The 27,240-nt window shown below is 38.6% G+C and overlaps 1 protein-coding gene across 1 annotated transcript; it reads left to right on the top strand.

Moving 5' to 3' along the window:
• Nucleotides 1–1,596: 1,596 nt before the first annotated feature.
• On the top strand, nucleotides 1,597–20,932 carry LOC311268500 (nuclear GTPase SLIP-GC-like). The gene is made up of 23 exons (XM_084372180.1): nucleotides 1,597–1,679; nucleotides 9,686–9,793; nucleotides 10,177–10,255; nucleotides 11,163–11,275; nucleotides 11,418–11,465; nucleotides 11,591–11,629; nucleotides 11,959–11,992; nucleotides 12,126–12,218; nucleotides 12,704–12,794; nucleotides 13,783–13,999; nucleotides 14,116–14,343; nucleotides 15,095–15,301; nucleotides 15,419–15,594; nucleotides 16,086–16,179; nucleotides 16,271–16,358; nucleotides 16,462–16,583; nucleotides 16,773–17,153; nucleotides 17,245–17,402; nucleotides 17,582–17,699; nucleotides 19,106–19,214; nucleotides 19,325–19,458; nucleotides 19,670–19,751; nucleotides 19,881–20,932. Exons 3-23 carry the CDS (start codon nucleotides 10,189–10,191, stop codon nucleotides 19,979–19,981), a joined length of 2,700 nt encoding a protein of 899 aa, XP_084228306.1. The 5' UTR covers nucleotides 1,597–1,679; nucleotides 9,686–9,793; nucleotides 10,177–10,188; the 3' UTR covers nucleotides 19,982–20,932.
• Nucleotides 20,933–27,240: the final 6,308 nt, after the last annotated feature.

The raw sequence follows: 27,240 nt of genomic DNA, 5'->3' as shown, positions 1-27,240 counted from the left end.
CCGCACCAGAGGTAGGAAGCATTAAAGAGGCTGCCTCTGAATTGACTCTATATGTACTGTATGTGTCTGCCTGTCTTTCCATTTGTCTGTCAATATTGTGTGCGACACAGAGAGAGACAGCATTCACACCGGGTCTTCCTGACCTAAGCACCACTCCCAACCCTCAATAGTTAGAAGCTTCACAGCTAGGTTTATTTTTTCCTAAAACATTTACCAGGCAGATTGGAAAGTTTTAAATGAACCCAAATGAATACAAACACAGTCTTGCCTATAAAACAAGGATTTCTCTGAGAACGCAGAAGCCAACACTTTGTCTTTTGTGTGCTCCATTCAGCAGTAAAGTTCCATATGCCTACATTTATGTTTCCCCGCTCTGAATAATTTTGGATTTGTTTTCTGTGTTAACGACAGGAGGGAGGGAATGACAAGAGAGAAGTGGGAGAAAAGGTCAGCGTATGAATGGGCTCCTTAAATACTTTGCTTAGCTTCACTGCTAATATTATTAAAACTTGTTCTCTCGCCCTAAAAGTATGTTTTGACTTTGGTTGATTTACCTCTTTTAGTAGCCCCTAATAATGTGTCATATTCAGGCTGTTCATGCGGAAAATCGGGATCTCTCCCTCTCTCGCTCTTGTTACCTCTCTCTCCATCTAGCCATTCCTTGCCTCCGTCCAAACTCGAAGCTTAATAAAACCATCACTCATGAGGACTCAGCGAGGAGGCCAGCAGCTTGACAAATCCAGGGAAACTTCATCTACCGGGCAGAGGGCCTGCTTGATGAGCTGCATGGTGGGGACAATACACCACAGACCTATTGTGTGCTTATTCTGAGAGCTGAAAACCATAAGCTGACCTATATGTTAGTGGATGGACATAATATTAACCTTCAAATATATTGATAAGATTAATTAATTTATGCTAAGGTATGACTACAGGGATGGCAACCACTAGGCCTATTGGATGTATTAAAATGTGCACAGATATTTATGGCCCCCAGAGGATGAATCCTAATAACTACATTCTTTATTCAGTAGCATCATCACAAAGTTCGTATTTTAGATTTTGAGTAAAATCTCTTTTTAACTATCCTCTACTTTAGTACTCAACACCGGAGCGCTCCAGGGCTGTGTGCCTGTCCCCCTCCTGTTCACACTTCACACCCACGACTGCCCTCCCACATATCGAGATAACTCTTGTGAAGTCTGCGTACGACACAGCAACGATATAGAGAGGTAATCAACAATTTTGCATTGTGGTCCACAGAAAATAATATGATAATATGATTTTTAACTATGTAGGCCAGTCTAACTGTGGACATAAATATATATGAATAAATACCCATGAATGTTGTATTAAAAGCAGCTCAGTTAGTTTGTGAGTTTAAAAACAAGAACAGGTTTAAAAGCAAAAGGTTAAATCTCACGATTTAACCCTTTAACGTGTCTTTTCGGACATTTCTGATATCATACCATTTTTAATAAACCTTCAGCTCAGTCGCTGCAGTCATTGTCAAAGTAGAGGGGCGGGTTTTAGAGGTACAGCTGCAGACAGGGTGAAAGAACAAGCTAGCTTACAAGTCAGTCACCGGTCGGGACTGCAGGTGTTGTGAATTTGTTCATAACTTTGGTTATCAATGAGTTTTACCACCTGGTTGAGGACGTACTGCCAATATTCACAAGGTAAATACTTTCATATATATTTTTTATACTGTGCCAATTCGATGGAATTAGTACAAGTTGTGATGCTAATCGCGATTAGCGTATTAGCATGCTAGCGGCAGTAGCTAGCTCTAGTAGCTCGCTTTATTACTACATTCTTAGTGAGCAGGGGTGTTAGCTAAAACTATTGTATGTATATGCGTGTGACAGTGAGTCTAAGGGCTGCACATCAAAATCGAAGTGCAATATCTGAAATCGCAGAAGCTGCAATTATTTATAAAGGTTAAATGTATGCCAAACCTACAAATCTTGTTCTCCATCTGTAAGAAACCATGTGTGCTTAGTGTCAACACCAACAAACTTCACAAGTTTTCATTTTGATAGTTTTTTGTTGAAAATCAAAATTGTGATGCAAGAATAATTAATTACTCCCACTGTATTAGCTGTCAAATAATCACAGAATGACTATTACTTTTTTTTTTTTTTGCATATCGTGCATCCCTGTTAAGTATTATAATTTAGTATTATCTGGTATCTGAAATCATTTCTTCAGGACAGAATTTCAAGGGTTATTCATAAGAAAATCTTAAGTATACTGAAATGTTCAACAGAGGGTTTTGCATCACTTTCACTTTGCGATTCGGTCTGCCACCGGGCTTGATTTTTCCTGGAATAATGAAGGTTGAAATGCAGCACAAAGGAAGCGCGCCTGCCATTGTGCAACCAAAACAGGAAGAGGCATTGTTTTCCTTGGGCACTTTCCCCAGGTAACTGTAGAACAACTGGAATAACTGTTGACTGTGAACTCTACACTACAAAAGAAAACTCAGCTGATGGAGAAGGAGGCAAAGAAAAATGAAGAGGGAGAGTGATAGAAACCGAGTGAACTGATGAGCATTACTGATAGGGACACCTGTCTTGTATTAAAAGTTAGTTTCACCTTGCCACCGACATTTGAGATGGTTCACAACCAGCGCTCTTTCACAACTTGGTGTTTTACTCTGTGTTTTTTCATAGCTCTGAGATCAGGGTTTCCAGGTCAGGTTAGGATTTTTATGGTTGTTCTCTGCTTTGAACAGTAGCCAGGATGTAGCGGTAGCCATGTTGCTAACGCTGGCTTTGCAACAGGTGGCTTAAAAGTTGCCAGTCTTTGCATTCTTTCTGTGCAAGGATTCTTTCTTCTCCAGCTCCTCAAATGTAAATATTTTTTGGTTTTCTGCACTGTTGGTCAGACTAAAGAAGAAACCTGAGAATGTTATCATGGGCTCCCAAAACTTGTGATTGATATTTTAACTATTAGCTGACATTTTGTTGATCAAACATATGATTGATTAATTGTTATAGCCTAGATTATCTCTCTGTAAGGTTATCAGAGGTGAGAAGTGAGCAAAGAGGAAGTAAGAAGAGCTAAACTGCATACTTTATGGATGTACAGGGTAAAAATGACTCTAAAATATGTTTCAGATTCAAAAAACACAGCACAGTCAATCATGTCTATTTCCATAGCTGGGAGGAGGGAACTCGACCCCACTGCACCTGTTTCTCCCTTCCTGCCCCCCGTCACACTCTCTTGAGCCAGCTACAAATTAAAATTCCTCCTCGACAGATTTAGGGAAATCAAAAACTCAAAGCCAAAGAAAAAAAGTTTTTTTTTTTTTTATCCTGTGCTGAGGGAGGGAAGGTAAGACAATAGTGGGTGAGCTGGAGAGAGGTCTGGCACGATTAGGCCCAGCTAAAGTGTGTTTGTAGATCACGGATGACAGGATGAGTGCTGAGCCACCAAAAGACAGGAAGAGAGGAATGCGATGCTCTGTACCTTCATCAAATCAAAGCCAAATGCTCGTCTGTGTAGTACACATAATAAAGAGTATGTACTCAAGATCAATCACAACCATGTCATGCAATGTGGGGTGAGAGCTAATATCCTGCCAAACACAGGATGTAAAGTGTCTGAACGTTGTTATTGGAACAATCCAGCATTAATCCACTCCATCCATTTCCTCAGCAGTGGAGGAATTTTGTTTTAATAGTGCAATACGGGCTTACAGTACAATCTTGACAGCCGATAACAAAATCTGAAAGCAGCGGGCGTGAGAGAACATTAAAAACTTGTCTTGGGATGGTCATAATTGTGTGGTGTGGTACGAAGCCACATGCTGGTGGGGTGAGAGAGGAGATCACAGGCGACAGAGGAGGATATGGAAGTTGTCTCACCACGCCTGGCGGCAGATGAGCCCGCTGCCTGAGCTCTCACGCTGTGAGGCACGGCCGCAGACTGCGTTGAAACCACACCGAGACACATGGCGCAGCAGCAAGAGCTTCATAGTTCCTCAGAGGACTGTCATCACCTTTTGTGTAACATGGCATCAGCAAATGTTAAATCAACAGCATCTTGTAAAAGAAATTCGTAGCCAGGAGACAGGAGAAGAGTGTTGATGCAGGTCTTTCGATTCTGGTCGCTGGTCCTTCTTTGGACACCGAATATTCTTGCGACGTAAATATCAGAACGGATCAAATATGACATTCAACATATGGAAAAAGAGAGGAAACTATCCGGGTTCATGATGATGCTGAGGCTACCAGCAGTGGTGGGATGGTGGTTGGAGAGGGAAAGAGGGACTGATGTGGGAAGGACGGAGGGGATGGAAGAAGAGCTGAGGGGAAAGGGGATGTTGGTAACTTTCCTGGAATCCCACAGCGTTGTGAGACAGCCTCAGCTCCATCAACATTTGAAAATGTGTGTGCGGATGTGTGCGTGCCCTTGGCTTCGTGTTCACTACTAGCTTTTCCACTCGGTGAAACACAGGCCGTCAGCAGTGCAGCACTGAGCTCATACGATCATTCCCAGTGAGATTTATTGGAGTGAAGAGGTGTTGATTCCATATAGAAATGTAAAGTGGTGACTAGGATGGATCTATAAGACTTTACTTTCATGTATAGAGTGCTGTATAAAATGCAGTCCATATATCACACCTAATTGTGCTTTATTATATACTGTGGGCAGGACTTGACTTCATATTCCTAGCATGCTGCAACAAGAAGTCGAATGGCTGTCGGGTAAGAAATGTCTGCGAGGTGAAAAGGTTACTATCAGCTATCTTCGCTATCTTTCTTCAGTTGAGTTTCCTGTAATTTTATTTATTTTTTATTAAGCCTAAAGAATGTTCTCGAAGTGGTCTCGATCCATATAGGAGCATGTGATCCTAGATTAAAGCGCTGTATGGTTTAGAAGTTGACTTTAATTTCCTCTTGAACCATGAACTTAGCTCTATGTATATTTTGTGTGATTGTGTACTAGCTAAACTTAGTGGCTGCTTTTCATGAGAGGAAAAAGTAGACACATATCATCAGTGAGTTTTATCTCTCCCTTGAAGAATGGGGCTGAATTCAGATGCACTGTTAGGAACATGGGCCTCCTGGTGCCTCGGGTCTGGTTGCTAAGGAGCAGTTTGTCGAACACCATAAAAATACAGCGGCGTTACTAGGTCTGGATCTGAGGACGAGGGAGGGGAGCAGGGAGGTGGGCTGGCAGGCAGGATGTGGTGTTTTTGCTCAGTAGGAGAGGTGGTTCCCCCCGTGCTGTCATCTGTGAATGGAGCTGAATGGAGAAACTGCAGGGACTCTGTAGAGTGGCACCACAGCTCCCTGTTCAGTCAGAGGCTCCGCTGCCATCCGTCACACAGCATCCCTGCCTTTTAAGGCCTGAAACAGAGGGTGGGTGAGAAAGAGAGAAAGAAAGACAGACAGACAGAAAGAAGACCGATGAAGGCTCATCTTTCCTCTGTTTCTTCTCTTTCTCAAATGTATCCTGAGCATGCGACTGGTTGTGTTTGGTTACCAGGTAACAACCCCTGTTATTCTAACAGGAGGAAATGTTCTGAACCTCCCCCATAATCAAGATCTCAGCTGGAGCCTCCTAAATCAGCCTGATCCCCTCACTTTGTGGAAGCATCATTCCACACATGCCTCACTCACACACTGGCGTCCTCTACAGTGTTTCTTTGGAAGTCCTCTGAGATGGTGCCAGTCCACTTGATTCATTGGATTTATAAATTAATCCAGCCACTTTACATTGGGCAGAGGCTTGTCTTCCCTCCAATTAACATGCACAACATCACTACCACCGCAGCTTTTCTTGGCCCAGAGGCAGTGTTTACCCACTGCTAGAATACTGACAAACTCCATGCGCCAGTAGACACTCAAGCTTGCATACACACGCCAATAAAGACGGTAGAGAGCGGTCTGGGTTTCATGGAAGAAGAGAGTGATGATAACAAAGCGGAAGAAATGAGAGGAGAGAGAACCACATATCAGTTTCTACTAGAAATCACTTATAAGACAGTTTAATTCCAGGCAGGATATGTTGTGTATCATCGTCCAATCTCTCTCCTTGTGTCCTGTCTGTCTCCCTGCTGTCATTGTGATAAAGGTTAAAAATAGTCTAAACAAAACCGATAGCTAATCTATCATAATATATCTAAAATGCATCTCTTCTGTACTGCAGAAGAGATGCAGATTAGATGTATCATGATAGATTAGCTATTTTTTAAATATATTAAATTAGTTAGACGTTATCTGACTAACAGTAAGTTTTCAACAAGATTTTATTTTTATGCTGTCTTTTAATAAAATTCTTTATTCTCTGCCAGGCACCATTTGGCAAGTGATGGTCTCTTTTTCAGACATTTAAACTTTAAAGCAGTGCTGGGGACATTTCAAGGGCACCACGAACAATACTGCAATTCACATGCTTCAGTAAACTAGTTTATGAGCGTCTGTGTTTGTGTTCATATCTCTGTGTATCGAGTACTGTGAGGCTTTAATTGGTATACTTTAGAGGTGATGATAAATGCAGTCGCATTAGTTATGGTGTGGTGGTTCTTAGGCCAAGTCCAGGGGCGTAGGAGATGAGAATAATAAAAGGTTTTAACGAGATAAGAATCAACATTGAAGCCAGGTTTAGTTTCTTACTGCTTACAGTACCTTTTAATGACCATGCCCTGAAAATGACCCTCTCTGGGCAGAGGAAGTAGCTGTACCTACCACATAGACACAGGTGCACCTATCTAAATGTTTTTGCACCTCTCACCTCTAGTGAGATCTTAGTTTTATCTTCTATTAATTCTTACATCCACAGAGTTTATGTGACCACTAATCTGTTTTTCTGTTTTTTTCTAATGTTTGAGAATATACCTGTCAACAGGAAAATCCCCCAACTGCTCAGCATGGCTACAAATATAGAGCAGGGAAATGAAGGGAAATGAGGTAAAGTGAGGTAAACAAGTGGCAAATAGAAGAGTAGTTGTGCCGGGGTGAGCAGGGCACACCTGGGTGGCTGGTTGGTTCTGACTCAGGTCCTGCTAAAGACCTGCTTTGACTGCCTGTTTGTCTTGAGGGACCTAGTCTTGAAGGAACCGTTGTTTGGCTCGTTCTGGGATGGTGTGTTGTTCAATAGAGACTGGGTGCAGCTGTCACCACCGAGCAGGGTCATGGAAAGGTCTGGTCAGCTGGACTTGGCACTGGAGGCAGGTGAACAGGGACTCTTGTTTGCAGAGTCACCTAAACATACACTGAGTTGCCAGTACATTCGGTACAGTTAGCTACACCCACTGCAGTCCAATACAGTAGCTTGGTAATAAATCCTACCTTTGATCCTTATTACTGACATAGTGTCAAATAGAGATTCTGTGATTATATTTGGGGCTTTATTTTGTGGTATTATTGAAATGTGTATTGCAGCATTTATCACATTTCACCTACCTCTAGTTACCTGAAGGGGTGTTGAAAAAAATTCTAGAAACACTACGAGCTGTAATCTTTGGCTTAAACTAGGCTAAACATCTCTGTACATAATGCAAAGAGGTGAACTTAAACCCCTTTAACCCTGGAAAAAAAAACACGAAGGGCCAAATAACTCTGCTGTAAAGGAAGTGATGGAAAAATGACACCCAGGTGGACCTGCTAATTTTCCCCTTTCTCAGAATGACGCTATGACGCCACTGTAAAATTGCCAGCGAAGTCTGTTTTTTGGTGCATTTGTGACTTTGACAATGCCTGGCTCTTTAGCTGATAAATGCTGCACTGTTTTCCCCAGATAGTCAATAACTTCGTCTGCCTGTAGTTTGGTAGTGTACAATCGTTATCAGAGCCTTTTTGCCAGAAAAGCAAAACAAGAGGTTGCAACCTTGCATTGTGATGTTAGAGGTTATGTTCATGTATGACGACTTTGCAATGGGAAATCAATCCGTAAATAATATAATTAAAACTAACCATTAGCTCATTGTTTAATCATATTATTATTTGATCATTCATTTATTATCCAACCGTAATATTAAGTGTACAAAATTCCCCTCAATGCCCATGCATATGTCATATTTTATTAAACGGTAAGCACTTTAAATGCGGTATTACAAAAGACACATACTGGACAACTTCATGTAAATGGGGATTTCCTGGTAGCAATGAGTTATCTGGTCCTGGCATCAAGAGTTCTTCTAGTCTGCTCCCTCCATACCTGTTCTTCTGATAAATCACTCTGACTGACTGATCACTGAGAACGGCAACTGGCTATGTTGGTGTCATTTTTGGGAATGCTTGTTTTATGTCAATCAAAAGTGGAAAAAAATCTTTATATGTTCATACAAAGAGTAATACTGTGGGAAGAAAATAAAACATCTATTTAGCAAAACATTGACTTCTACTGCCCTCTGGTGTTAAGAGCAAGAAAAGCCTAGAAGAAAAAAAAATTATCAGCATGCACAAGAAACACAAAGGTGATCATGCACTTTTATTTTTACCAATTACCAGTTACCATTTTTCACAATAGTGTCGATGCAGACATACCAATGATTAAATACATACTTCTGACAATACACAAGGAGAGGGGGAGAACTGTCCAGCTCAATATTTAAACAGCTGTAAGTGTATGTGAGCATATTCTCATGTCACAGTCAAACTGAAAGGTTTTGTATTACAGGGTCTTCTTTAAGCTTTATAGAGAGCTACAGCTCATTGTTTAGCTGTCTGGCCAGCAACTTCACTGTTTTGGTTAGATCTTACTGCTCTCATAGAGTTTCGGCTGCAGTAGACGTATGTTTTCAGCAAAAAGTCAATAAAAAAACACTGTACAGAACCTGTTTAGCACCAAACAACAAACAGACACAGTTAACAAGTAGCTGGAAAACATAAGCCTTTGGGAAACTTGAAAACATTAAACTTTATTTATTGATGGTATTTAATTCCATTTCATTTTATGTAAATTTTCCAGATTTTATTTAATTACAGTCTCTATTTGATTTTCCCATGTAAAGTCATGTTGTAGGGGTTTATTTTCTTTCTTTGACGAGCCTTCAATAACCGTAAATAAATAAACACTAACGTTAGCATATACAGGCTTGTAGAATCCAAACACTGTGACACCAACAAAAAACTCTCAACGCCCTCTACACAATTTAGCTTATTCTTAAAATCTGTAGGTGAAGGGCTTAGGTTCAGAATACAAGACGATGATACATCTCCCAACATTCATTTTTAACCTACACTCCTGTTAGAGCAGTCTTCAGACACATAGTCAGATAAATAGAACTTAACTGATTCTTTGCTGTGATGAAAAGTTCTGATCAACAAACTTCCCAGGCTCTGTTTGGTGACAGCCAGCTCGTATTGCTTTCTGATTATGACACAACACAATGTTTTCATTAAAATGAACCAATCTTGGTTATGCAAATTATATACCTGGTTTGAATAAAAGAATATAAAATAGCTTAAAATATAGAAAACACAATTTAATTTAACACCACCCCAAACAACCAGCAGGAGTCCCCAGTGCACCAATAATTAGACAACCCTCTCCTGCCGTCCCATCTTTTTAGGTGGAAAAGTACTCTAGCACAGTACTTAAGTACAGTCTTGAGGTACTTGGAGATTACTATTTCCTTTTTATGTTACGTTTTACTTCAACTCCACTCAATTTACATATCTGTATTCACACATTTGAATTGATCTTGCTGAACCTGCTTCATGGGCAGAGAGGACAGAACATTGGTGATGGGCGGAGACGATATAAAAGAAAGAGCTCAGAGTTCATCAAGCACAGGAGGAGTCGTGTTCGTGCATGAAGGAGGAACAGACTTAATGTAAGTACACTAACATCAATGCATTACATTCAAAACTGAGAGTTAAACTAATGTTAAACATTAGTGTAATATGTAAGAAACTTACTGTGCTATTTTGTCACTATTTAAGTATCCTTTTTTTAAATCTTCACTCTGTAAAGCTCAGCCCCTGAATGCAAAACTTTTATAGAGGTAGGAGGTAGTGGATTTTAAAATACTCTTTTTATTAAATCTGGAAATGGAAAACAGCATTTTTACAAAATGGACATTTTGATGTCTTTACTTGAACCACATATTAATACAGTGAAATTAAATAAAACATTGGCCTTTGATTAAACTTGTCTCTTTTCACTCAGAATATCAAACGCTGATGATTGCTTGTTTTATGATTGTTTACCTTATAGTTGCTGTTGATCATGGATGATTTTGTCCGTAACAAATTAACTGAATGGGGCCTCAGCGAATATATCCAAAAATTTGAAGGTAAAGTATTTCAGTTCTTCTTTGTTGGGCACAGATATTATTGTATTGGTGCTGTCTGAACTGGCATAACACGACATGTACGACACAGAGCAGCATATGTTAGGAACAAAGTTTTAAAATCCTTGTTGAATCAGGGATGGGTTCAGGCAAGCAGGATGAGGAAAACAGGAAACAATGAACACTGGACAATGTGGCAGAGGACAAGTGGAAGTGGGCCAGTATCAGTACTTATTAAATGATTAATGACTCACTATGTTGCATCGATTTAAAACATTTTTGTTTTGTGAGGAGCACACATGGACTACAACTTGCATTCTTGTTTTACAACCCTGTGTTGTATAAATGTAAATAAATGAGCCTCGTATGTTGCACTGAGGTAATCAGGAGGAATGAGGAGTAAGTGTGTGGAGCAGGTCAGGTGATGAAACTGGCGGGAGCAGTGTTTAGAGAAGGCAGGAGGGTGTGGCTGGGTCTGTGGTGAGGGGAAAAAACAGGCAGAATATGTGACAGTTGTGACAGTTATATATTATTGATATGACCGACAAATACTGAGACATCTACTACAGACACAAACAATGCTGGATCATATTTTTGCAGTTTTGACATTTTAAGAAAATGGGAGAGATCAGTGTTAATAAATTCTGGCAATTCTTGTGTGTGTGCAGAGTACAAAACCACTTAAAGTAAAGATCTTGTACATTTTCACACAATTAGAGGAGCATAATTAAGCAATCAGCTCAAACAACAATTCTGTTTGTTTGTTCTGTGAGGCTGTAGCACTTTTAGAAAATATTAAATTAACAATGTTTCACGACTCTTTCACCTTTATAAAACACATTTCTGCTGCAGTTGAAATAATTCTCATTTCTGCATGACTAAAATTCACATGACTATTTTTGGATTACAGATGAAGGCATTGATGAGGAAAGTTTTTACTGCCTTGATTTTCAAGACATTGCTAACTTGATACCAAAAGTGGGACGAAGGGCAATATTCAAGAAAAGATTCAAGTTGTTAAAGGTAATGTTCTGCACCATGAAGAGACTTTACTGTATTTGTTCTCATTAACCTCATTTAAAAAGATATATGTTTCATCAGTGACGGGAGCATCAACAAGTTACTGTATAACATTTTGGTTTGCAACCATTTTCCTTTGTTGCAGGGAGAAGAACACACAACAAACCAGGAAACAATTGATTCTCCTGCTCAAGTAAGTTGACTACAGTCTGATACAGTTTTGTATCCTCTAAGGAATTTATCACAATCACACAGGTTGTTTCAATGTCTGCTCAAAATTTTACATGGCCGTCATCTTAGAGTGTTATTTATTTGCAGTTGCAACAGGAGAATGAAGAAGCAGCTGAATCAGATCAGGTAAAGATCACACTGGATTACACAGGCATGTTATCAGTGAATGTGCCTCTCCTCCTCTGCTTATGCAACTAAGTTACTGAATTGTTACTGCAACTAAGTCACCGTTGACTAAAGAAGTGAACAAGCGATCACTTGTTATCCCCTTCCCAGTCTCTGTTTCCCAGCGTTTTGTCAGGCTTATCCCAGATTGGATGAGAACACAAATACAGATATTGTTGTGTGAATTGTAAAGATTTTTGTTCAAGCCTAAAGACCCCTGTTACAAGGAAAAGGCCAGTGTGGATATCATTTCATGGTCAAATCATTTCAACATTCTTATTCATTCTCAGGGTTTGCCGTCCACCAGTGTCACAAAGGATAAAGGTGAGATACACATTATATTATTTGTTACATGAAGAAGGTAGAAACATCTTCTAGTTTTGACTAAACCAGGTTTTAATATCTTGAGAGGAACATTTAACAATCTTTTGATTTTGTATTAAAAAAAAACAATAAGGGAAGAGAAAGCTGGATCTTCAGGGCGAGTCCAGTAAATGGCATTCACCACCTAGTAAACGCCAACGTGACAGTGGACTGGGATCATACACAGGTATTTAAATCACTTTCGAAACAATTAAAACATACTATATGGTAAAACCTGTTATGTAATGGAATTGTTTGTAATCTGTTTCTATATCTTGGCCACAGAAAATACCTCTTAACAGAACCCCCTTAAACAGGCATACATCTTACGAATGCCATAAATGTTTATTTAACTGCATGTATTTAACAATGTTATGTAGTCTTCTGGGACATAGTAAATAAATAAACATGCAGTTTTTACTGGATAATGTTTTCAACCCAGACAACCTTTTATCCTGTGATAAGTGGCCATAGCACAAGTCTGATGATACACTCTAAGGCATCCTAAATCAACTAGGCAGATAAAGTACCGCTCACCCTTTACATTATTATTATTATTATTATTTTTTTTTCTCCTTCTTGGTATTGTAATGCACTCATTGTACATTACTGCTTACTGGATACACTGATTCGTTGTTTCTGCTGAATAGTTCTTTACTTATGTTCTTACAGAAGAAATCATACTGTCTGACGTGAAAAACATCATGGGGTTTGTCCAACAGAGGCTACCTAACCAAGACAACAGGCTCAATAATTTCCTGAAGTAAGTGTTATGTTTTTAAAGTTTTCTAGTATATTCAATATTCCTTGTTGTATGAGCCATGCTCTACGTTTGAACAGGGGCCAGTTTCAATTAGAGATTTTTGCCTGGTCTATAGTCTTGAACCAGTCTTAAGATTAGTCAAATGCAAGTTAGACAGTCTAAAAATACATACTGACAAATGCGGATGCTTTCATACTCTGGATATTAGAATCTGTATTATTATTGCGAAAGCTCATACCCATGCACAGGACTGCAAGAAACTGTGTCAGACTCTCTTTGCTGGTTTGACAAACATTACAGGGCTTGGACCTACTGCAATGAAGCAGTCCTCTAAAGAGTGCCCTGTAGCTTGATTGGCAGTGTGCACCCCATATACAGCGGCTGTGTCCTGTAACAGTGGGCCGGGGTCCGAATCCACCTGTGGCTCTTTGTTGCATGTCATCCCCACTCACTCTCTCCTCCCATCTCTTTTCACTTTTTCTTTTCCTAACATAGTTAAACCACGAAGAAGCAAGAAAAAACAAACAAACAAAAACTACATTCAAAAAGACATTTCACATCCCTCATGCATTATGACTTTGATTCAAAGTGAAGGTGGTGGCTTTTAGTTGGACTACACTCCCCTGCTAAGACAGTTTGCTGTCGAACAATCACACAAATTTCTGTTCAAGTGTATGAAAGCAGAACTTGTTGTGAAAGCACTGTGAGGGTTGACCACCCTTGGGAGAAAATATTTTATTCATATGCATCAAACTTATTTAGGTCTATTCCCTCTCTTTAGCTGTCATTTCGGTCTCCACCAAATCCTGAAGGAAATATTGTTAATATAAAAAAATATTATAGCTGTGTTAAAATATGCTTGAGTAGGCCAGTGTGAACATGGATGTTTTCCAGATTTTGACACATTCTTTTCAATCAAAGAATCAATTAACAATTGATCAATTAACAAATATTTTAACTAAACTTTAACTTAAATCTGTTGCAACAGGAAAAAAATCAGTGACTTGGAGACAGACAAGAGGGTCCTGGTTGGTGTCTTTGGTAAAACTGGGGCTGGAAAGAGCTCTTTGATAAATGCTGTCATTGGAGAGAAGAACCTTCTGCCTTCAGGAAGCATCAGTGCATGTACCTCAGTCATGATTAAAGTGGAGGCTAACATGAAGAGCAAAAAGTATGAGGCGGACATTGAGTTCATCACAAAAGAGGTAAAATGTTTAGAGTTAAGTTTAGATTTAGTTAAAGCTAGTAAACAAAAAAGATGTAGCTACAAAAATACAGTTGATAGATATGTTACATATAAACACAATCATTTATATTTTAGGAGTGGAGAGACGAGTTGTGGTCCTTGTTAAATTTCCTTGGGGATGATGCAGATCAGGGAAATGATCAGGACGAAGAGGAAGATTATCGTGACATTGATGAAAAGCTGTCAGCAGTGTATGGAGAAGAATGGAGAAACAAATCCCCTGAAGACCTCATGGATAACAAATATTTCAAAGAAATTCCAGAATTCCTCCAATCCAAGAGGAAGATTTTGACATGTGAATCAGTGAGTAAGATAAAATATTATGTTTACATGGTTTATCTCATACCGCCATGTTGATGTTGTTTGTGGAACATCATAATTAATGTTGCTCCAGGATCATCATTTAAACTCCAACTACAAAGCCCATGTTTGCAATGAGCTGTTGTGGAAAATGGGTTAAAGGTGCACTATGTAATTTTGGAGAAGAAATCTTTATCAGATCTTCGTTGGCTGATTTTTAATGTCTAAACAAACTACATATACAAACTCTCTTCATTTTCATGAATGAATAAACAAACTGACCTTAAAGGACAACACAGTTTCATACTGTTTTACTTTGTTTATATTTGGCGGACCCTGCCACCTTTGTAGCTTCAAACAGTGTTCTGGGGATCTTATTTTCCTCTGAGAACAGCTTGTTTATTCAGTTATGGAAAAAATAAATATTTCTGAGTTTGTATTATTACCTCATTAATATTGTAAACATCAAAATTCAAAGTTTGAATTTCTTCTCCAAAACTACATAGTGCCCGTTAAAATACAGGACTCTCACTCAAGAGACTGAGGTTCAAAACCAGTTTGGAACATAGTATTATACTGTTCACTTATCATATCCATAGATATACGTATATATGGTTAGAATTCGGCAACACAGTTACCACTTTGGTGGTTGGCATTACACGATGTACCACCGCATGTACCAGTACACACAGTAAGGAATTTGTCTACCAGTATCTAAATGAATTTATATAACTGCTTTTATTATTTGTTGCAGGCTAAAGAGCTGTCTGCAAAATGTGTCAAATACACAAAAAATGACTCAAAAGACGGAGATGGTAAAGAAAGAAAGCGATGGTATTGGCCACTAGTGAAGTGTGTGACTGTCAGGGTGCCGAATAATGATCTTCTCCAGCATGTCACAATTGTGGATCTTCCTGGAACTGGTGACCGGAACAAGAGCAGAGATGAAATGTGGAAATCGGTAATTTAAATGCATGACTGCTGTTTAATGTGTTATCAGGAAAACTGTTACATCATATTTTTAAAAAGCACCGATAGAATACCTATTCATAGTTACCTTGGGATTATTCTCCTTCAGGTTGTTGGACGTTGTTCCACTGTGTGGATTGTGACTGAACTTAATCGAGCAGCAGCAGAGAAAGAAACCTGGGAGATCCTGAAAAGTGCCAGCAGCATCATGGGAAATGGTGGCGAGTGTCAGCAGATTCATTTTATCTGCACCAAGTCGGATAATCTTGAAGACTCGGATGATCAGTAAGTGATTTAGCAAACCAGTAGATATTTAAATACTGTATAACATCTAAATTAGACAGTGACACCCAGGAAACCAAGAACTCAAAACGAGTAAACGCAAGCAAATGCAATACATATAATATCAGGGATATGACCCAGTTCTGGGGTCACAGTTTGGTCCGTTTCTGGTGCAACAGGGAAAACAAATAATGTGTAGAATTAGTAGTATAGTAGAAAATAACATTTCAATCATCATCATTCACTTTGAAATATAAGATTCAACAGTAGCTCATTAGTTCTGTTGGATTCTTACTGTAACCAATAGTGCAGTTCAATGTTAAATTAAAGTGTTACTGCTTAAGATATGAATGATAGAAACGATATGATAGAATTACTGTTACTGACAGGCACAGGTTTACAAAAAGATCATTTTGACAGGAAAGAACACTGTATGCAAAAAATGAAACTTTATACTGTACGAGGTTCCTCTTCATACAAATCTTTTCTTACAGTTCAGCAGCTGGTGTCCGTGCACTCATATTTAAAAAAAACATGAAAGCCAAGGAAGAAGTGAGCAAAGAATTCAAAAAACTGAACAAGGTTAAGGTGAGTTTTATAGACGGACAGAAAATCTAACAAAAGATTGTCTACAACTGCAAGCCTGCCTTAAAACCCTTCAATTTTGTTTGTTTTTCAGAAACATTTCAGTGATGACTGTTTCAAAGTGTTCACAGTGAGCTCCAAAGAGTTTCTCAAGAAAAAACTTCTAGCACCAGATGAAACTGGTAGGAGAAGTCTCCATATATGAACACTTTGTGGACAGAAAATGTACAGCTCAAATACATACAGTATATACAGAATGTTTTTGTTTTGTTTGTTTTTTAATAGAAATACCCAAACTCCAAGAATTTCTGCAAGATCTCAATGACTGTCACTCAGAAACGTTAAACTATGTGTCTGGAGCTTATGGGATTCTCTCTCTGATTCAAGGGGCCCGCAGCAGAGACGTGGTAAAATAAATTAATAAAAAACTTTTCTTCATTTTCTTCAATTGTCTTAATTGTCATTAATATTGACAACAAACATTTAGAGCAACTCAGTAAGCTTCTGTAAACTAGGCTCAAATGTAATGAAAACATGGTAAAGTCAAATAACAGACTTCTGTGTTGATTAAGTTTTGATAATGATTAAATATTGTAATGGAAGAAATTTTTGACATCAAGATAGTTAATTTCCTGATTTTTGTGTTTGAGAGGCTGCATAATCACAGTAAGGGTGGTCATACCGTAAGCAACAGAAGTTCAGAAATAAATAAGCCTTATCAAACCTTGTTCGAAAGTAATCTCTGTTCACTGAAGCATTATGGTTTCATTTCTTTAAATACTGAATGTGTTGTTTCATTTCAGGCTGGCAATACAGCAGATGTGTGCACAGAGCTTGAAGAAAAAATAATTCATGAACTTGAAAAAGTCAAAAGACCCATGGATGAGGCTTACATGGCTTTTGAAAAATGCCTGAGTGAGGGGGTTGAAAAATCAGAAAGCTCATGTGACAAAGTCTTAAAGTCCATCTTACAACCTGTGCGTATTTAAAACATTATTGAATCAAAACTGATTTTGGTCTTTTTATGAATACGTTTATTGTCTTTTCATTTTTTCTGTTGTGTTTCAGAGAGGGGTATCAGGTTGTGCTTTTCACAAGACATTGAAGTGTGTGGTTGAGAACGATGGCATCCACAAACCAAAAAACAAGAAACCAATAAACCTCAATGTCAAGTTAGCTTCATACCTGACTGACAGCATTGATGAGGAATTCAAGAAGACCTTCCCGTAAGAAATGAATGAATTAGGGTATATAACACTGTGTAGAATGTACAGAATTAAGAGATTCTTCAATATACAGTTAATATAAATTATGTCAGAAAATACATATGTACAAATGTCATTACTGAAATCTAAACTTGTCAGTGCTTCTTTCATGAAACGTACAATTTGTTGACATGTTTCAGAAATGAGAGAAAATGTGGAGCATTCAATGGGGTCATCAATACGTTTTCCCTTGACACAGAGGGGCTGATTCAGAAGTACAATGATGTCAAACTGCAACTGATATTTCTCAAGACAGAGGTACAATATGAGAACAATACCATCCTATTCATTAGTCCATTGTCAAGCTGTTTGTCCATGGAAAACATCCATCTAACTATCATCTATTCACTGCATTGCTGTGTAAGTTACACAGAATTGAACACTGAGAAGAAACAATGTACATGGACCAACTCCAGATCTTAGCCAGTGCCTTGGTCATGGGCACTGACTTGAGAATAAACCTAATGAAAACCAGAATGCAGAGAACATGCAAACTTGACAGAGAAAGGCCCTGCCCCAGTGGGTATCCAACCCAGGACTTTCTTGCTGTGAGGGGACAGTGCTAACAGATAAAAAAAACGCTGACTGCCAAAGGTCCTGCTATGATAGTAAGATTAAATAGATTAAAAGAACAATTAATAAATAAGTAAATATATTTTTTAAAAGGATAAGAAGAAAAAAGAAAAACTGAAAAAGATTAGCCTGATTTATTTTACCTTGGCATTAACAAGAGACCATCTTTCGATGGGATCACACCAGCAGTCAGTCGTCATTACTATATTATTGAATTATAACTCAGTAGTCACACCCATCTCCTAATTTTGATGTTAACTGCTGTCGTGGCAACTGAAAATCAGTAGCTTGTCTAGTGCAGATGAGAATTCAAAACACCAAGTTTGACACAATATTTATTTTCTAGAAGTTCTTCTTTGCTTGCAAGCAAGAGTCACTCATCAGCAGCGCATAGATGTTGACTGAAGAGAGGCAGTCTCTCCTCATCCTTTATAATAGCAGAAACCAATACACACAATTGTAGCACAGTAACAAGATTACATAACATCTCACACCAGACAACATTCCAATCATCTCCACATCCGCCTCAGGATACACATATAACGCCCTATACACTTCAATCATTGTTGTGTGTCATACGTCAACCTAAGGTCAAAATACACAGAAAGAGGCTTCATCAACCCCCTCCAGGATGAACTCAACTTAATCGAGTTCCTTTATGCTCTCACTGCACATTATACCATGTACAATACATCCCATTCATAATCTGCAACCAGATGGCTGTCATTAGACAGAACACCTGCCGGAAGCCCACAGACACAAGATTTCACCCTACACACATATTAATGTTGCATCTATATTTGTTAGGTTTCATATGCAAGAACAACATATCAAAACAATAATGAGACATTAGAGAATTTCCTTCACACTGCACAGCTGTAAAGTTTCATGACTGCATCTTGCACGCTTGTGACGCTATCGTGTTTACAAAGATCTGTCCATGGACAGAAACTCCTGCCAAAATACTCAAATCACTCATCGTAGTTACCATATCAATAGGTGTCCCCAGAAACACATTTTGCTATGACACATTCTACAAGTTGAACACTTTAAAAAAGAATATGTTGCCTTGTATTGTTTTTTTCTCTAAGGAAGAAAAAATTAAGACTGTACTCAACAAAACCATCCGGGGGTACAAGAAAACAGTCTACAACAGTCTGACAACAACAATCGAGGAAAACATGCAGGACTGCTATCAAAGTAAGATGGAAGATCATGACATATACAACCTGGTAGTATAATAATACACATTTACATTATTATCATAGTGCAGAAAATGTAGTTGACATCATTTTTCTGTTTTATTGCAGAAGCAAAAGGATTTAGAGGAAAGGACTCACTGAAACATATGAGAGAAACTATCAAGCAGCATGTACATTCTTTAAAGAACATCATGTTTGAGCAGGCTAAAGATGTAATGTTGGGCCAGCTGAGAGACCTGAAGGTTTGTGACAGTCTATCAAGTCCAATGATGATCAAGTCAAACATGTTGTGCAGCTCATCTTTATTTTCATCCACGATTCTAGGTCATCTTTTTGTTTTTTGCTCAATCTGAACACAAATGTAGACGGTCAAATCACATAGGATTCAGTTTAATATTGAACACACTTTGACAGTGTGAGTGATAACTAATAAAGTTTCTGATGCTGAATTAGGTTTACATCCTGAAGGAACTGAAGGAAACGATGCAGAAATCAATCGAGCTGTCACTCAAGACAGATGATGACTCACTCTCAGGTAAAGGACTTAAAAAAAGATAGTCTCTTAAAATACCTTAAATGTTGATCGAAATTAATGTCAAGAAATTTCCAATAGTGTTATTGATAGCGCACTTGTTGTGAACAAAATGTTTTTTTGTTGTTTTAGATTTCACAGTGGAATTTGCAGAGGTGAAAAAACACTACAATGACTTGAAGAAAAGCCAAGGAGAAGAAACACCACAGATTGGGTCAAACTTGTTCACATGATGCGCTGATTCTAACCTGTTTTAAATAATGCTGACAATGTATTTACTTACAGTAGCAGCTGATTACTGTTCAATGTCATAACGTTGCTGTTTGTCCACTGGTGGATGTTTTAGTTTTGCTCAGTGGGGAGAAGCAGCAGATGCCTGACTACCAACTAAAGGTCCCTGCAGACCTGCTGCTTAGAGACACGACGCCTCTGAGATTTGGTCTCAACCATATTTGTGAAGTTGTCATCCCAGTTCTCTTTGAGAGTTGTATGTTGAGTTTGCTTGTTGTAAATTTCATTCAGAAAGATATAAAGATGTTTTTTTTTTTTTCCTGAAATGATTAAAGATCAGAGGCAGACAGGAAATGTTTGTGTGTCGTAGCAAAGTTCCTCAGTCAGATTTAAACCAGGGACATTTTTTTTCTTTCATTTTTTCTTCTTCTTGAGTATATTTTATATGTTATTCATTCATATTTGTATTTTTTGAGTTTAGTTGTTATTTTTTAGTTGAGTTTAATGGTTTATTGGGATCAATGCACTGCAATTTAAATGATATTTTAGTTATGGGTGTTTTCATTAAGCCTTGAACTTTGATTACAGGCTATAGGTTGGATATGACACGGACATCAGGCTTTTCAAACAAATGATCTTGAATGACCCATTTGTCTTCATGCTAAATAATTTTTCTGTGTGTTCATATTTGAGAAATAGAGAGAACTAGATGATAGTGATAAACCAGTTGATTGTTTTATTTTGATTCGAAATGCATAAATGTACAGACAGGTGATAAAGGAAAACCTGAATGAATGAGTGGAGATACATGACAAATACAGATGCTTTCATACAGGACTCGATTGGTCACTGGATGTTTTTATGAGAATGAAAATTATCTTTTGGTGACAATTATTAAATTGTCACCAATCTTTTTAGATTTTGTATACTGTTCAATAAAGTTATCTTCTGAGTGAAAATGCCACTGGTTGCTTGGCTGATTGTCACAGTCCTGATGCTGTTCATCTTCAAAACTTCTTTCAGGGCAACGATGTTCAGCTGTTTTTCTGCCAATAATTAATCTTCATGTCTAAACAGGTTCAGTTGTTATTCATTTTGGATTAATGCAGGTATTTGTTCATGTTTGGTCATGTTAGCAAACTGCAACTTATTGATGCAAGAAAATGGAACATGTTGACTCATAGATGGCCCATAAATAGGGATGGGCATCAGGAGGACTTTCTTAAATTCTGCTTTTTTCAGCCTAGAGTTTTATCACCACTCTTATCAGTTCATTTTGTTTTTTACTGTGCAAGAAAAAGACTAAATTAATAAAATAGAATATCCTTTATAAACCAGAGATAAAGAAAAGTGTGATTGCTAAGAGGAAGAACAATAATATCAGTGACATGATATCAGGCAACCACTTTATACAACAGTTAAACACTCTGTGTTTAACAGGTGTGGATCTGGTATTCTTCCTCTTCAGGATAAATAGTTTTCATCCTTTTGCATGGCTTTGTCTGTTTTCAGTGTGTGCAAGTTATGAGTGATGTGTACACAGGGTAGGAGCAATTTTCATAAAGAAATGACTTTACTGAAAAAAGTTAAGCTTTCTGACAGGTCCAGAAGTGTGATTTGCAAAACATAATAATAACACAATACAACACAGTAACACAATAATTCCATATGAAAGTGGTCAAATAAAAAAAAACACTGTAAACTCCATCTCTAGCTGTATATAAGCCATATCTAACCTGTTTATTGATGCCTTTATCATATCCGTACGGTCTTTCATTGACCAACAGATTAAGAGAAGAGCTCAAACAAAATACTTTTCACATTTATGTTATTAGTTTCACGGCGAGACAACGAAAGAGTGAAGAAATCAGCCCAAACTGGTTGGTGTCAAAATATTTTGCAGGTATTCATGTTAACAAAGCATCACTGACTGATGCAAGAAAATGGAACATGTAGCCATGAATAGGGTTGAGAATCATTAGTGTTGTTTTAGGACAATTTTTCCATGCTGAGGTTTATAACTTCTCTGATCAGTTCCTGTGTGATGACTGTGGCTGAAGGGGTGAGCCTTCAGGGTAGATCCTCCTCACGATAAATGATCAGATCACAAAGTGAAACAAGAGTAATACCAGTGACGTGAGTTCAGGCCACGACTCACAAATGATGTTATGATAAACCCTGTGTTTAAAAGTGGCTCACCTTGTATGCCCTATGGGTTATTTCCACCTCAGGAGAAATGTTTTGCATTCTATTTGCATGTGTTTGTCTGTTTTGTGGGTGTGCTACAGTGATAACACTACTGTAGATACAATGCACCAGCAAGTTACAAAGTATGAGTACACATTATATGAACAATTTAAGCACACAAATGGCATTAGAAAGGTCTAGAAAATGTAAAGGTCTAGTGCTCAAGAATTTTAAACAAAATGTGATGAAGGTGCGCTTTGGTAGGGAGTACTGAAGTTCAAAAAGAGAAAAAAAACAAAAACCAAGGCACTCCTCTGGCAAAAAGGTTAAAAAGCCTTTATTGAGATGGTGATTAAAGAACTATGAAATAGTCGTCTCAATAAAGATCTTGAACCTTTTAGCCAGAACCTTGCCTTTGATATTTTTTCTCTTTTGAACACAGATGCTTTACTATCAACAAAAGTTGCAAAACAACTAAAGCTTCCATATATGCAGTATATTAGCAGTGAAAATATGATTGCAACACCCACATGCAATGCTTGCAAATTTTTTAAAATGCTGATTTCTACTTTGAAAAATCCAACCTAGACAGTCCTTCTCACAGATCTGATACACTGATAAAGTTGTGTTATCTGGCAGCACTCTCAGGCTGTGTATTGGTCTGAACATGAACTAACCTCATGTGAACCATATCTAACCGGTTTATCCATGCCTTTGTCTTTGTCTTATGGTCTTTCTGATGTAGCAGACCCATTGGACCATGTGATCTCTGTCACTGCAGGGAGGGGACAGTCATTATAAGAGTCAGAAGTATCCCGAGCATCAGAGGAGCAGATTTACAGAAGTTCAAAAGTGGGAAAAAACAGAATGTCAGTACAACCTAATTACCAAATACTATATTGTTACCATTGAATCATTAAGTTACATATTCTGTTGCCCAAATCAGAAATTGTGATTACAACAAGTTTTGGTTTATGTCCGCAGGGCTGGTTATGATTATACAGTTGTGTTTTTGGTCTCTGTGGTTTTATTACTAAAGAGAAGCCCTGCTGTTTGTTGACATGCTGCAGGTGTGGTTCTCGTGGGTAAACAGCAGTAAAGGCAGTTGGAGTGATCAGTCCTGTATATGAATAGCATCTACAAATCAGCTGACTGGGGACAATTTCATCAATAACTCACAACCCTTTCAACCTGTTAATCACACTTTAAACAACAAACGTGATATTCTACATTCTACATCACTGCTTCCAAAAAATGACTTAAAGATATAATATGTAGGAATTCTGCATTAAAATGTCTAAAAACAACTCGACCTTTGTTATATATTTTGTTGAGTTGTGTACTAACATTATCCCAAATGTCTCCAACAATGTTCAAACCCATGTTTTACTCAAGGTGATGGTACTTTTCATGTGGTTGCGTGTCACTACTTCCCGGATAGGGAAGTGCCTGATTTACATCAGATAGATTATCATCAGCAGTGGCGGTTGTTTAATGGTGTATACATCATCAGTGAAGCCAGTTTGACAGCAGGACCAGTGTGGTCCACCTGTGCAACATCAAACCTGATACATTGTTCCACAAAATACACCCCAACCGTCCATCAAAGGGAGTCTTTGAACAAGTTGAAAAGACAGATCAACCTAAAGTCATCTTCTTAGAAGATATCAGGTGTAAATGTATGTATGTGGATGATTGGCTTGTGCCTCTCCTGCACACATAGGAGAGATATTAGAGTCACTGCAGCAGGGCTGAAACATCTTTGCCTTTTTGACATCACACTTGTTAAAAAGGCTGCCTGTTGCTTTCTGACTGTGGAGACTGAGTAGCCAATCACTGGTCAGCAGAGGGAGCTATTCTCAGCAGTGATGGAGACAGAACACACCAGCTCACCTACTGCATAGAGGACACAGAGTTCATAGCTTAGTTACCTGGTCTTTTGTACAGTTACGTGTTAATTGACTTCAACTCCATCTCCAGTGTGGCTTGTGCATCCATAAAACTGTAAGTGGTCCCTTTTGGCTTTCATTTACTGTGTTAAAGTGTGCTCACTAATTAGCCTGAGAGGCTGTAAGTTTTGTGTTAGTTAATTACTGTTTGGAGTGAGGAGCCTTATTTAGACATGACAGAAGAGTAATTATGTGGATTCCACAGTTCAAGGTTGTTGTTAATATTATGGTTTAAAGATGCTGTATGTTAATTAAAAGTGTACTGTAAGATAATGCTATTTAAGGGGAACTCCGGCACTTTTTTGACACCTGGACCTTATTTATAGGTGTAATTATGCTCATATACTCACACAGACACCTTGTTGTCACCCGGGGATTTTTTCAAACAAACTTTTGATGATGTCATAGACATGCACCGCAAAAACTCAGCTGTTTTACTTTGTTTTGGTCGGCTATTTCTGTGCAACATGGCAGAATATTAATCTGATGTAGAGGTGTCGGACGACGACTTTGAGTATGATGGGTGTCCTTACCATTTTGAGCCACAATACACTGACGAGGAGCTCCATGAAAGGAGGACGCGGAGGCAGAGAGCCGAACAACTGGCCCAAGAACAAGAAACCGCTGCACGTCCACGAATAGCTGCGAGCTGACATGATGATAACACTGGCCATTCATGACAAAATGTAGGTGAAATGAGCGAGTTTCGCGGCAGATAATTCCTATGTAGAAGCTCCATTGTCGTGGCCCCTGTGCGCTGCGGTCACGATCGGTTGGATCTAAATAACGTCCGAAGGACTCCAAGCTGCACTACAATTGTCTGTGTGAGTATATGAGCATAATTACACCTATAAATAAGGTCCAGGTGTCAAAAAAACGGAGTTCCCCTTTAGAGGAGGTTTTGAGGAGATTGACCAATAATGGCCGCGTTTCCCAGATTCGTTAAGAAGCTCTTAAGTGCTAAGATCTTCTTAGGAGCGCTCTTAAGAACGCTGCGAAAGAAGGATGTGTTTCCCAGAGTCGCTCTTAGCTTAAGAAGATCTTTCACTAAGAAGGAAATGTAAGATCGAGCTGACCCACTCTTAACAGCCTTCTTAGCGACCAAATGCTCAGTGATCAAGCGCGTCAGGGAAATTTATATCCTCCACTTTGCGAAATAATAAAACAATGCTCAGTGTTGAAATGCGCTCATAGCTGCGGACCACTGGCGCAAGAAATAAAAATAAGAAAATGGTAGATGAAAAAAAACCTTTTTATTGAATTACACGTTTAACTTTTCCGCAACATCTGCATATATGAGTTTATAGTAGGCCTACTACACATAAAAAAAACAACAACCCTGTGGCATTTCACAGATATCAAGGGAACAGATGTATTAAACTCAGCTGAACCTCATCCAGAGAGGCTTTCCCTGCTACTCTGCGTTGCCAAAGTCCGCGCGTGTGAGAAACCATGGCTGCAATACAGCACATTCTCGCTGCGAACCAACAGCGTCGCCGTGCGCGAAGCCAGACGGTTTACATAAATGCATACGTGCGTCAGCACTTCTCCCCACTGGACGTGCTGTCAGACCGGGCTGTCCAGGCAAAGTACTGGCTGCCCCGTGCGGAGATCCAACGGCCGTTGGATCTCTTTGCCTGGACAGCCCGGTCTGACAGCGCGCGCACACACACACGCACTTATGCGCTGATAAAGAGGTGGGTGATCGATCTGCCTGGCATCGATTGATTCAGCACAGCAGCAGCGCGGTGGACAGCTCCCACTAAGAGCTTCTTCAGAAGCTTCTTTGGCTTGATCTTAAGGTTCTCCTAAGAAGGCAGTTAAGAACGCATCTGGGAAACACCCGCATCTTAGCGCTCCTTCTTAGCCGAACCCTTCTTAAGAGCCTTCTTAAGTCCTTAAGAACGATCGAATCTGGGAAACGCGGCCAATAACTGTTGTGGGATTAAAGTTATGTTGCAGTGATGTTGCAGATCATACTGTATGTAAACTGTTTTATATCTCACCTGTGTTTGTACGTGTTGTCTTATATTCATGTATTTTTTATGGGTTTCAGAAACCACAGAAATTGTCATCACTGGAAGTGAATTATATGCACCTTGAAGAGAATTAAAGGACACTTTCATGCAACAAGGCCCGGTTATTGGAACTACTCTGTGAAGGCAAATCCAGAGTTCTGACCAGACTCTCCACAGAGATTCGGACAATTATCCAACCACTCCACAATATAATCACTATTTTTCAACACTGTTAGGTCATAATCTGTAACTACTTATAGTAGGTGTTCCCTATTCTATTATCAGTTTTCAATTATCAAGTTTTTCATCTCTTTCCTGCTGTCAGCCAGTGAGATACTCTGTCAAATCAGGAAGGTCAGAAAGGACTACTGGCCCCTGGTCATTGTCTTTGTAGTGTAATTATGTTTATGTAAATAATGTATAATTGAGTATTTATTGTGTCACTTTTACTGATACTAGTCTAATGGGAAATAGGTTAAAGAAACATACATTATATGTATGCTGTGAAAGATATTTAGTTACTCTGGTCAAACATAACCTTACATTTCTTTATCTGAGGTGACTTCTGACTTATTAGGTTCAGAGGGTAATATATCTTGATTGTATCTCCAATTGAAACCACAGGACATCTATTGTTCTTATTGACATTGTGAGATGTTTGTGTGCATTGTGCTTAATGTTAAAAACTATGTAAATATATTAGTATGTAAAATATTTTTGGATGGCTTCATGGTTCACCTGTATCATGTTAAAAGTCACTACCACTGTACTTGAAGAACTACTGATAAACCTGTTTACTTTTATTTGGTGAAGCTCCAAATGTGCTGATGAGGCCTTCTCCATATGATCTAAAGATGTGTGCCAATCTTTTGGATTTCTAAATGCAGTGTCAACGTTGATAACAAAGATTTGTGTCAGTAAAAAATGCCTACTGTGTGTACTGCTCTTGTTGTTGCAAAATGTAGGGACAGCTACGGCATCGGCCAAAAATGTGTACAGGTTGCCATAGTAGTGGAAAACTAAGAAACATTTAACTTTTACAACGACTACTTCTATAACTACCTTCTAACACTGTTTGACGTACTTCTGGGTGCAGCAAACCAGGTG

This window comes from Pagrus pagrus, assembly GCF_965226575.1.
Source record: "Pagrus pagrus genome assembly, chromosome: 13".
Lineage (NCBI taxonomy): Eukaryota > Metazoa > Chordata > Actinopteri > Spariformes > Sparidae > Pagrus > Pagrus pagrus.
Note: the sequence above shows the minus strand (reverse complement) of the source record. Positions and strands in the feature narration are given on the sequence as shown.